The 12,850-nt window shown below is 38.9% G+C and overlaps 1 protein-coding gene across 1 annotated transcript; it reads right to left on the minus strand.

Moving 5' to 3' along the window:
- On the minus strand, positions 1-12,850 carry hmgcll1 (3-hydroxymethyl-3-methylglutaryl-CoA lyase like 1). Its single transcript, XM_080036415.1, has 9 exons — positions 12,720-12,850; positions 10,607-10,684; positions 10,011-10,118; positions 9,561-9,656; positions 9,237-9,385; positions 8,368-8,431; positions 7,894-8,082; positions 576-701; positions 1-178 (listed from the first exon to the last, which is right to left on the minus strand). The coding sequence occupies exons 1-9, from the start codon at positions 12,813-12,815 to the stop codon at positions 74-76; spliced, it is 1,011 nt and encodes a 336-aa protein (XP_079892541.1). The 5' UTR covers positions 12,816-12,850; the 3' UTR covers positions 1-73.

Here is a 12,850-nt window from a genome sequence, read left to right on the forward strand (position 1 = left end):
GCAGCAACAACAGGGAAAGCACTTTGAAGGTAACAGAATCAAATAATTAAATATATTCCTTTACAGAAACACATCACAGTGCCCTGCATTTTGCCTGGGCAACCTTGGAGTTTGTCTTGCGACATACAGCATTGCAGATAAAGTCACCAGCCTCGATCACTTTGGCAAGGTTCACACCCTATCAAAAAAATATTTATTGTTAGATCAGTTGAAATTAATGAGAAGATGATATAATCCTAACACCTTCAAAAAGTTTCAGCCTAAAGGCAAACTGCCTATGAATTTTAATGGATGTGTGCAACGGGTGACTAAACTGTAGTGACAGCATAATACCAGCAGGGGTAGGAATTGTTAAATAAATTGTCACCAAGACTGGGAAGGCAACACTGTGGGCTAGTGCAGGTTGTCTAAAACCACTGATATTGTAAAATAAACATTCACAGAGAAGTATTTTTTCAGAGCGATCTGTTTCTATAAATTAGTTTTGAAAGACTATGAGTTTGGTCGATCTGTGGGTATTACAGAATCATAAATTGCAGCAGGGCTGTTTAAGTGCCTTGTGGAGACACACTTACAGTTTCAATGCCCATGCCATGGAGCATGTAGAGAACATCCTCTGTTGAAACATTGCCAGATGAACCCTGAGCGTATGGGCAACCTCCCAGGCCAGCTACTGCAGAATCCACCACAGAGACCCCCATCTGCAAGGAACACACAACAGAGACATTCAGCGCCTCCGCACACGCTTCACCCCAGGTAAAATCCAGGAACAAAGATCCTTGTACTGTCGGATTATTCTGCCCGCGCTCTTGCCAGGGCTGTGGTCATGTTTTACAGCTGTTTAGGTGACCTGTGGGCTTATGTCTTAAAGATGAGTGGGCACAGAATGTCCCGCAGTATGGCTTAGTCATCCTCTTTGTCAGCGTGAACCACTGGTACCACATAATTTCGGCCTTGTTCATATGAGAGGAACATTATAAATGCTGAACAGAACTTTTCATATGTTTCTGATTTTCCGGGTTACTCGTGTTTTTATAGCACTACTCTGCCCTTAAACCATGGGGATTCACTTTCTTGCCACATTGAGAAGACATTTTTTCTTAAGATGGATAGCGTCCTCTTTCACGTTCCAACAACACAGGAATTGTAATTAATGTGCGGAGGCTAGAAATAATCATTAAGGTCATAAATTATTGGACTAATCTTCAAGTCCTCTGATGTTCATTTGGCACAAAGATTTACACCCGTAAGAGATATAAACTTTGTTTACTTTGTTATATGTTTGACTCATTGGCTGCTTACAATCATCATAATTGTTAGATTGTGTGGGAAGCGTTTGTTTTTTTTGTTTTTTTACTGCCTACAATACCAAGTGTCTAAAGCCAGACCTTGGGTTTTTCAGTCATTACGGACTAAGATTCCGGGATGTTTTCCACATGTCCCTGGGATTGTCATGAGAATATTAAAGATGTTTTCCAGCTTCCGTGGCAGAGCCAGATGTCAGAGGATCCCACAGAGAGACACAATTAACACGCTGATCTTCTCAGTGGCATTGGGTCATGAAGGACTTTTACCCCATGGAGTAGAACAAAGCACACTAAATTGAAAGATTCTGATGCCCTTTTCATTATTTTTTCTTAAACAATGCCACTAATTGGTTGCTTTTCCTCCAGACAAGAACCTACTTCTTTCAGAAGGCTGTCTGAGCCAGCCGTAATTGCTGTTTGTGTTGGCAAGGTAAAGGAGGGGAGGTGGGGTAGAAGGGGGAGGAGATCTACTCCAGTGTGTACAGCGCACAATATTTCCAGACCTTGGTTAAAGCCAGAGCAGGATATTATACTACGCAGATTTTTTTTCTAGTATAAACACGGATTTGTAATCTACCATGCCAATCCTCTCGCTTTCAGCTGGCAAACCGTCTAAGGCCAGGGGTCTTCAGCATACTTTTTCCGTGAGGAACAAAACAGACCCTTTAGCAGCGTGCTCTGCTCCTCAGGACACTAATCGTACAGGAATAGGTGGTCAGCAACTGGAGCCTGCCAATGCTCAGTTAGATTCACACTGCCTAGAAACCAGATGTGCGCTCAGCGTTTAAAAGCCATATTCAGTGAGCTGTGGCTATATAAAAGCAATGCATTCCTGAGTAAAGACACAGTGTATTTTCAAACTTGCATGATTTCAGGATAATCTTGTTGACATTTTACTCTCTGAGTGGAAAAGGCTGAAGATGGACATGCTCCCATTTTGGTTTTATAACTGCGTCAAAGAGAGGGAAAGAGACAGCATGTATTCACTGAAGGATATGAGGCAGTGATGCTTTACCCTCTCCTACATAAACTGGGAAGCTGAAAGAAACTATCATGGATCCACTGCTGACACATATATCACCCTTTTCCCAGGAACGCACAAATATGCTCGCCACTCAAGAGCTTAACACAGATATTGGACGGCAGCTAAAATATAGACAAAACATGCATATATAGAATAAATAAATGACAGTTTTACTTCATGATTTATTTGAGCATCAAGAATTCTGAATTATATTATCAAGCCTTCTTCATAGATAAATGAGTCTCATGAATGCAGAACCACCAAAAACAACGGGGGTCAGTCTATATATTTACTTATGTAAAGGTGGAAGTCAAATCCCACCACAGTTTACTTTATTACCCTAAAGTAATACATGTTCTTGGTTGGAGCTGCCAAAAATACAGTAGGCTTTAATAAATCTACAGAGGCTTTCCATAAAAAAATCAACCTGTCAAAGAGTTGCAGGTAAAAATCAGCGGGAAGGGCAATTTTGAAACATTAACATCATACTTGATTTTAATCATTTTTTATTGTCTGAATTATGATATCAAAATATATAACATACTTTACACGTTGAAATGTACTTATCTTTTCATAACTAATATCATAATAATAATTAGAATCCAATAGTACTTTGCGCTTGTAATGTGAACAGTTCTTTGTATTGCTCTATAGATAAAATGTTTGATTTTCAGTGAAATTTTGTGATTTAAAAGAAGCATTTTATCAATATTCAACCTATGGATTTCATAATTCTTCATTATTAGATTTGATTGTGTTGGTGTTTACTTCAAACTTCCAAATGACAATTAAAGTGATGGTGAACATCATTGTGGAGATTATGGCCATTACGTTATACAATACATGGAAATTCTAACATCATCATATCATAACATCTACTAATTAAAAGTAAAATAAATAGTAAGAATACAATTTAAATAAATAAATAAAGACAAATATAGTTATCTGAAGTTATCAACACAGTATCAATAGTAGATCTTTACATGTTAGTAAAAGTTATTTACGCTGCATGGCCGTACTGATGATTGAATGTTATTGTTAGTGGAGAGCTCAAGTGTGAGCACTAACAAGTCATACTGTATTCCCCAGCTGCAGCACCTCACAATACACCAAAATTGCGGTTAGGAATAAATCATTTTCCGTGCCAAGCCTGTGAAATCTAAGTACATACATTGTCATTGTGTGACCTGCCAGGAGTCGGTTTGTAACAAAGCCCCCCCAGACCTCCTGAATAAGGTACAAAGCCTGAGGAATGTCTTTATCAGGAACAAAAGAGGTGACTCAGGGCTGACAGCGCTGGGGGAATTCATTTTTCTCCCGGTTGGTGGTGTGCACCTCTGGCACACAGTAATGAAAAGTCATGATAAAATCTTTCATTTCCATCTTGTTTATGGGTGAGCAAATGGTAGGCTAAATATTCCCGACTGCTATTATCCTCTGTGGCCACGGGGCAGCTGTGATGAATCACTTTATATATGATCCACGGAGAATTTACACTGTCCCTCTGCACTTATTTGCTCTGCCATTCAAGCTAACTTTGGAAATATTTGCTACATTTCACATGGACATTATTTTTCTTCAAGTCAGTGTTGCAGATGTTCCTGATTAATAGCAACATGGATACTCAAAAGAAAAGCCTAAATATGAAAAGTAAATAAAACCATGAATTCCTCCAAATAAATTCTTTACAGTTAGTTGTAAAACTAGCAGAGGCTAGTATTGCGTCTACGGTGCCCACCATCTCTACCATTGTGTCCTTGAGCAAGACAATTAACCCCAAACTGCTCAAGGGGCGCTGTACTGCAGCTGACCCTGCCCTCTGACCCCCTCCGAAGTGTGGTAACTTGAGAGGGGATATGCGAAAAGACAAACTTCAATGTAACCAACCATTGACTATAAAGTAACTTAACTTATTAGTATAAGTTAAGGGTAGTTATTGGTTAACACACTAAGGTGCTTTGTCCATAGTGGGTGTGTACCTGTGACATTTTTAATCAAATGTTTGCAAGTAAAACTAGGTCTTTGTTATTTTTGGGTGATTCAGTGCCAGAGAGCATATGAATGACATTACCGCAGAAATGATGCAAGAGTCACAAAGCAGCATAATTAACTACTGCACAAGTGCGACCAAAGTTTCTAGGGTCGTGTCTGCAGCTGCCTTCATCACTTGTTCAGCAGCGAGCAAATGAAAGGATCATTTTCCACCGGTCTTTAAGCACAGCATTGTCAGGGTTCAACAGCCAAGCGACAGATGAGTTAGGAGCCCCCCAGGGCCCCCCTATCCACCTAGCTCTCGGTGGCTTTGTCCGTCAGACACAGAATAGGTGAGCCTTTGTGCTGACCCCCCTCACATCTGTTGACCCGCCCAGCCCTCAATGAGCTTCTTCCTCTGCAATGACAATGTGCTCTAGAGATCTGATACAGCCATATCTGCGTTGCCTTTGTTTTATGTCTGCATTTATGTCAGTTTTGTCACTCGCTACGGGCAAAGTGGTGAAAAACACCCCGGCAGGAGCTCTTCCACAGGGGGTTTACAACTTACTTATATTTTTGTGAGCTGTGTAGAAACAAAAGAATATAACTTATTGTCCATGACATTTGGTTATTCTTTACTACAATACACTTGTACTGTGATGGAAGGGCCCATTGGAAATATCTTATGCTCATTAAGATTCTGGGACTTTTTTTTTCCAGCGGGCAGTTTGTGAATCATCTTGCTTTGTAGGGAAGCTTAGATCATGTTTCTTAATGCCCCTCTTCCTTGTTGACTGATCTTTCTAGGTTTTCTGTGTGTCCCATTGTAACCTATACATTTGTTTGGCGCGTTCTCAATGCTCGCCAAACAGAGGATGCATTCATAATGTCGTAAACTGACACATTGTCATTAAGGCTCAGGGTAGAATCAGGTTTACAGTGAGTTTCATAAACATTTGGACAGCGATACATTGATTTATTAGGAGTTTTTGTCAGAAGAGAAAGTTAATAGTATTTTTGGGAGGTTTGTATTTATATTCTTGTAAGCTCTAAAATACCGCCTAAATCAGCCTAAATGTAGATTTTGATGACTTTTGCCTGATTTCAGTGGAAAATAAAAATTTCTCTTTCTAAAAATTAAGAAGAGATATTGTCACCATAACGTATGCCTTGAAATTTGTTTAAAATATGTATTCAGACATGCTTAACATACGATTATCTCCAGCAGGAATAATGATTTCAAGTCTCAGAGAAGACTTGTGGTCCTTTCAATGTTGGCAGTAACTTTAGGAAGTTGAAAGATATTTTGGAACAAGAAACACAATCTCAACTGTGCTGCTTCCACATCTGGTTGCTCCTCTTCATGTTGTCGTGAGTGACAACATTTGATTTATGCAAAGGCTGGGCATTTATCCACAATTGGCCTGCGGTTCTTCACAAGAGTGTTCATATTCATCATGAGTAAAGGGATGCGCCTGTGAAGCAGGATGTGCCTAAAGAATCGTCGCCAAGCCACTGCAAGAGTAAAAAGCTGTCGAACATTTTAACATGAGAAGATGAGCAGCTCAAGAGGATGATGCATGACTGTCCTTTGCTTGTACAGAGGAGATCTTATCCTTCCAAATCTGACGTAAATGGGCCTCCTCTACTAACAATGCCAGTACTTGTAAACCCCCTACAGACCCATGCAAGAGAAAGTACAGACACTTTTCACATTTTGGAGCCATTCCTCTTCATTTTAAGAACTTCCTGAAATGCCAGGGGCCTCATTTATCAACCGTACTTACGCACAAATCTGTGCGTAAGTAGGGCGTAAGAACATTGCCACGCAAGGTATGGCATTTACCAAAATGTACTTAGACTTATGAATCTGTGTAAATGTAAGCACAACTCTGACCATGCTTACGAACATAATCTAGTGGTAGAATAGCGATATTACAAGCACAAAGCAAAGCATTTAAGAGTTTCAACGTCTGCATTAACACTAGAACCGCCAGCGTTCTCTTTATATCTATAATCGCCACGCGTCAAATCCACCCGTGCATTTCTAGGGTAATATAAAGTCATACATTTGTTTGTTTAATCATCATCTGTGTTTTGGACCTCTTGTTTTATAATCTAAGTTTCTTTAAGAACACTGATCACGACTCAGTAATGAAACTGAAGTAGATATAATATCGCCAATACATCAATGAAAACAGACGGTCAAAACAGCGTCCAAATGAGCTAACATCCTAAATGCAATAAATAGTTATATGGCACACTTATTTTTAGGTAAGCTCTAATTGATTATTCATTAAATGTGTCACGTTTACATGTTTTGAAGCGGAGGATCCCTCCGATGCTCTCTGTGCGTCTCAGCACTCAGCTGTGAGCTGGACGAGCCGCGGTGACTCGCCAGACTCGCCAATCACTCATTTCACTTAGTAGGCTAACTCTATTGTTGTTAGGAGCTTATCTTCATCTCTTTTTTATTGAAAGAGTTTATGAATGACTGCACGTAAAGTTGTCAAATCGCGGCAAACAATGCCGTTGCCTTACAACTTGCTCGAAAATATCACATTTTCCCATGCAGCAAGCTTTCTTTTGTTTTAATGCCTGCACTAAGTGCGCCAACAAAATATGTTTTGCTTCGATTCAACCTCGTTTACAAGGGTTTCCATTTCTGTGTTGGAGAAGTTTCTTTTCGTTACCCTCGGCTCTTTACCATTGTGGCGGAGAGGGGTAAAACACATTCAGATGGTTGATAAAGGGATGTGTTGTGACCATATATGGTTAATTGGAGGCGTTTCTGAATGCAAATGGGCTGAGCGTGAACGAGCATGACACTTAAGAACATGTGGGATTTATCAAGATTGATGACTTACTGGTGTGCGTACGATAGGCCAGCGCACGTTTGATAAATACCGATTTTTTTGTACTTAAGCACATACTAAATTTCATTCGTAAGAGTGAATTTAGAACCTTTTCTACGCACTGTTGATAAATGAGGCCCCTGCCAGGTGTCTTGACTGATACTTACCAAGTGAAAGGCAGCACAGTCCTGCTTTGTACATTTTTACCACCATTTATTTTAGAACAAGGGATATATTATTACAAATCACATTTGGGGTTGAGCTCTGTTTTTGATTTTTTGATTATATTTTGTCTTTACAAAAGTTGTTCTCTTTTGCTTTCACGGTTAATTTGTATGTGTTTTATATGTAAGGGCCACCTTGTTAATGATATGGTGCATTGCAGGGGGTGTTTGTTTTGAAGAAGAATTGAAGATTGAAATACATTCATGGACATTTCTGGCTGAATTATTCTTAATTTTCACAACCTAGTAAGTTTTCTGTTGTAAAAATATATAAATCAGTGAATGCTTTTGATAAACAGTTTGGGTCTTGTTTTAATCCTGTTGTCAAATGTAATGTATAATTCAGTCCTTGTTGATAAGTCTTACCTAAAATATTAAAAGCATCATCCTTTTAGTACGATTACTTATTATTGATAATAATTATATTAATAACCCTGATCATGATGTTCAGTGGTAGTAGTAGTTTTGAGGTAACCTGTCATACTTCACTTTATTTTATGAGTTCTTACCTGAAGTGCAGTAAGGATGTTGGGCAGTGCTTGCCCGTATGTGTCATGGCAGTGAACTGCTAGAGCGTTGGTGGGGATCTCCGTCATTACATTTTGCAGCATCTTAAACATTGACCCTGGAGTACCAACACCAATGGTATCCCCCAAGGAAATCTCATAGCAGCCCAATTCATATAACCTCTTTGCCACCTAAGGAATAATGAGAAAACAGCATCATTTAGTTTTTTAAGGGAAATGATGAAAGTCCAATCTGTAATTCGTCTGGGATATGAAGAAACCAAAAAAACACAACTCCGCTCGGTGACTCACACATCGCCAATCCTCTAATTAATTTATCATGTGTGTATCAAAGTTAGGACAAAATGCCATGACCTATTTACGAGGAAGAATCAAGCTTAAAATACTGGTAGTAGTAGTCACTTAACTAATGTAATCTGCTAGCATATAATGGTATGTCTAAAAGACCCGTTTTACCTTAGTAACATTGCCGGGTTCAATGTGTCCCTCGTAGGGGCATCCAAGGGCACAAGACACGTACCTGAAAGAGAATGTTAGTGAGAAGTGTACCGGTAATGTGTTTTTTCGTAGGTAACATTTGGTTGCATTTAATGTTATTGACTTACTACAACAAACTAAACATACTTCGAATGTAGCAGCAATTCACTTGAGACCGAACACTTCAAGCTGCTGATTATTTTGGTCCCAAGGTTTGTCTGTTCCTGTTTTCCCATTGTGAAATGTGGAATTGTCACTGTTGCCCCTGTGTTAACTTATTTTAGCTGTTGGTAAGTTTGTCAGTCTGATATCTAGAAGGCATACACAAAGATTAACATGAAATTTGGTTGGTGATTAGATTTTTAGTTGGTTATTCAGTCATTGATTCGATGCCATTTGTTAATCAGCAAACACTATTTGGCACATTGAAAGTGACAAAGGTTACACTAATCCACTGTTGTTCTAGTGTGTATTTTTTGGGGGCCATGAGGCTTATATAATCTTAAAATAACACGCTTTGCATTCGCAGTGACTTTCTTTGCCATGAATGACAAAAGGATAGAACTATAATCAGTGACTTACCCTGTTTGGTTTGCTTTAATGTCCATCTGGACTTCTGGTGGTTAACCAAATCATAGATATAACATAGTGAACATCTGGAAGTTTGCTTTAAAAGTATCATTACTGAACTGTGTGCTTTTCCTACATATAGAAACTGCAGTATATTCAACTGTTTTCATTTGGAGTAAAAATAAATAAATGAATGTCAGCGTACCATCTGAAAGTTATTAAAGCATTACATGTATTTTCACTCATTGTAAGTGACAATTAATATCCAGAGTACTAACCCACGGACTGGGATTTGTTGTTCTTTGGCAGTGTTAATGACTTCCTCAAATCTCAGCATGCTTTCATCAATAGAGCAGTTAATGTTTTTTTTACTGAAGGTCTCAGACGCTGACCCAAACACCGCCACCTCAGTAGCACCAGCTGCAACCTTGAAACAGGAGAGAAAAATGTACTTGTTAAACCATTTATAACGCTGTGTTTGAGTCATTCTTATGAAAGTGAGCAAAAAGAGTGGTACCTAGTACAATTTACCCAAATTGAAAAGTATTGATATAGCTATGGTTTATAGCAGAGATCGTGCTGAATTGAAAATGAATGCTTACAGCATCCTGGAAGCCTTGCATGTTAGGTGTCAAAACAGGGTACCGAACATTAGGGGCTCTCTGGATACCTCTGAGTACATCCGTGTGGTCTGCCATCTAAACAAGGATAGGGGAAAACATGTCATAAAAAATAAAAAATGTATTATTTGAACAGATCTTAAGAATATGTCATCCTACTACACAAATGTTTCTAAGTGACAGAATCATAATTTCATGCCACATTTCACAGCATAAACAAAACACGGTCACATTTTCTCTTTTTTCCGGAAGTGAGTAGTGGTACAATTTATGTCTGGAAAGAAAGATTGAGTTAAGAATATGCTAAAGCAATCCGTTCCAAAAGCATCTGTGGGTCCAATAAGGATCCTTCCTCAGTACTTATGCAGACAAGAAAGAGAGCCTAATAAATCACTCAGCAACCTTTTTCTGTGCACAAAGAAGAGTTATTACCTGCGGTACCCACTTTGAAGAGACAAAGCTGGTGGCCTCAATCACAGACAAGCCTGTTCCTGAGAGCATGTCTATCAGCTGGATTTTCACCCCTGTCGGAACAATTTCCTGGGGAACAATGAAACTGAAACAGCTCTTTCCGGATATGATTCCACTCAGAATAGGAGGTAAAACATGCAGATATCGGACTGATTTTTTTTTTTCTTTGCTTCGCTGCCTGCCAATCACCCTGATATCTACATTTACATGCAACATAATTTCAGATCTATTTAACTATACAGTAACTGTGCTAAATAGACCTGACCTCTGCAATCTGTAAAGCTACAGGCGTACAATAAGGAAATAATAAAGCGGTGACATGCTAGGCAGGGTAAACTAAGCCAGAGGCCGTGTCATCTTTCATATTCAATTTCAAAGAAAATGTAAAACATATGCCCCAGGCAATTACGGCGCACTACACAGATGTTATGGATTGTGTTATGTATGAACAATACAGGAAAAAAGGGGAGTTTCCCAAGATAATCATGTACGGTAATACAAAAACAACAGTGCACATAAATATAGATGAGGTCCATAACTGAAATTAAAGAGTTTACCTTTTCGTTCTGAAGTCCATCTCTCGGCCCAACTTCAACTATTTTAACAAACTCTGGATACTCGTGTCCTGTAACAGTCTGGGAAAATAGAGAACAGAGATGTTATAAAGAGAGGAATACAACTCAACAGGTCACTGAACACAAGCAGTCAGTCAGTCGTCCTTTTGTTCGAAGTTATTTTTGACATGAGCCACTGTAGTGTTTTCCTTATTGGGAGATGAAACCTGAGAACCAAAACATGGGACTGTCATGGCATACTTCAAGTATGCCATGACAGTCCCATGTTTTGATACTTGGGAAAAAGGTAGGGTAACTCCACAAAAACCACAACTCATATTTTGAGGACCCTAGGTATTAGCTGGATTGAACCTCATTATTTATCAGAAAGGTTAAAACTTCAACAGAGATAAAGTATTACATAGCCTAATTAATATAGCTAACTTTTTCAAATGTGACGGCCACATTTTAGAACACCACCACAAAAAACGTGTTTTTCTCCAAAAGGGAGTGAAAAACAACAGGCAGTTTGGTGCTACGGCTAACTTGTTAGCAAACAGTGCCTTTCTGTCTGGACTCGTTTATCTGTCTAACTTACGAATGTAGGTCCAATATTTAATCTTTAGTCTATAGTCAATAAGATATGTTACAACCATGTTACTGCACACTTGCTTAACTTAAACTTACAGTAACATTTGCAAAAGGCTACTTACGTATCTACACATATTTAAGGTCTTGGAGTAGGAATTTGATGATGCAGTATTCTATTTTACACTGTTTTTATTGCTACTTTCTGCAAGTAAAATAAAATAGAAAGCACACAGAGTTTGAAGTGAACAGCTCAAACTCAACCATTTGAGAAATGCGCGTACCATGTAACATAAATATATAATCAGCAGCACAATATAGCCTGCCTTCTTTAAAGAACAACAGTGCGTAACGTAACGGAGTGTGTCGACGAGAAAAGCGTGAGAATCAAACTGTAAACAAAATAGGGCAAGCGTAGCAGGAGAATGACGGTGAATCGCGGGGAACCTGGTGGAGCAGAGGGAAAGGTTAGCATAACGTTTTCCGGCTGGCAGTTATGCACGGTATTGGCAGCAGTGAGTCAATTTATGTTTCACCAACTGGATGTGGTTAACGCTGTTGTCAAGATATAGACCTAAATATACTGTAGTAGCCTATGGGTTAGCGCTAGCTAACGTCCCTGTCCTTCAGACTAACTTCACGGCATGTTAGCTGTAATAATTACTTTGAGCAGGAAACTAAAGTAAATATATATTTAGCTGCTTTGTAATGTTAGCTACATTTGCAGGAGACAACGTAAACTAGCTACTTGACTTAGCTGCATGATAGTAGGCCTACTACCTATTTGACTAGGGGCAAGCTTTTGTATGTTGCTTGTTAAATGTATCGTTAATTGGCCCCCGATGTGACCCAAATAATATAATATGCTCATAGGCAGGCTGTCTTTGAAAATGTGTGTAACTTGGAAGCAGTAATTTTAGTAATATTAAATAAATTATGACAATGATAATTTTCTGTTGTGACATTACATTTTTTGATATGCATTTTCTACAGATATAGTCAAAAAGTGTATACATCTACAGAATTACATATCTGAGGCTAAAAGCTATGTGTTATAATGCTGCAGATGCTTCTTGAGTAAATATAGATACACATGTTAATTCCTATTATTTAAAGTTTAGCAGATGATCAGTGAGTTACGTTTATGATTGTAGCCTACTGTAAATTTGCAGCAGCAGTTTGCCATCTTGCATTAAAAAGGCTCTATCTTGTTAAATTATCTAATTATAGTGTTACACAACACAGAGATGGAAACAGTAGTATGCCTATCTATTCTGCATCTTTTTTTAAACAGACATTTAGTCAATTCTGAAATATTAGGGAAATTACCATTCTCATTTAAGGGAATCCCATGCATCCTCATAAATACAGTAATATGTAGTAGAGCAGAATTCCAGTTGCAGAGGACGGTTATATAAGCAGCACACAGCAGCATCAGTGACCACAGTGCAGTGCAGCCTCTCTATCATGAGAGAGTCATGTGGCAGAGCATGTGCAGCAGATTAAAAACAAGAGAAACGACGCCCACCTTCTCCTCCAGCAACCAGCGTCCCACCCATGGGTAGTCCTGGATGAGTTTCTCATAGCTCAGGCAGTGCTTCACTGTAGTGGGTACGTTTCCCATCCGAATAGCTGCCGTTCATCCAGCTGCTTCTCCGT

The sequence above is a fragment of the Ammodytes marinus genome (assembly GCF_949987685.1).
Source record: "Ammodytes marinus genome assembly, chromosome: 11".
Taxonomy (NCBI): domain Eukaryota; kingdom Metazoa; phylum Chordata; class Actinopteri; order Uranoscopiformes; family Ammodytidae; genus Ammodytes; species Ammodytes marinus.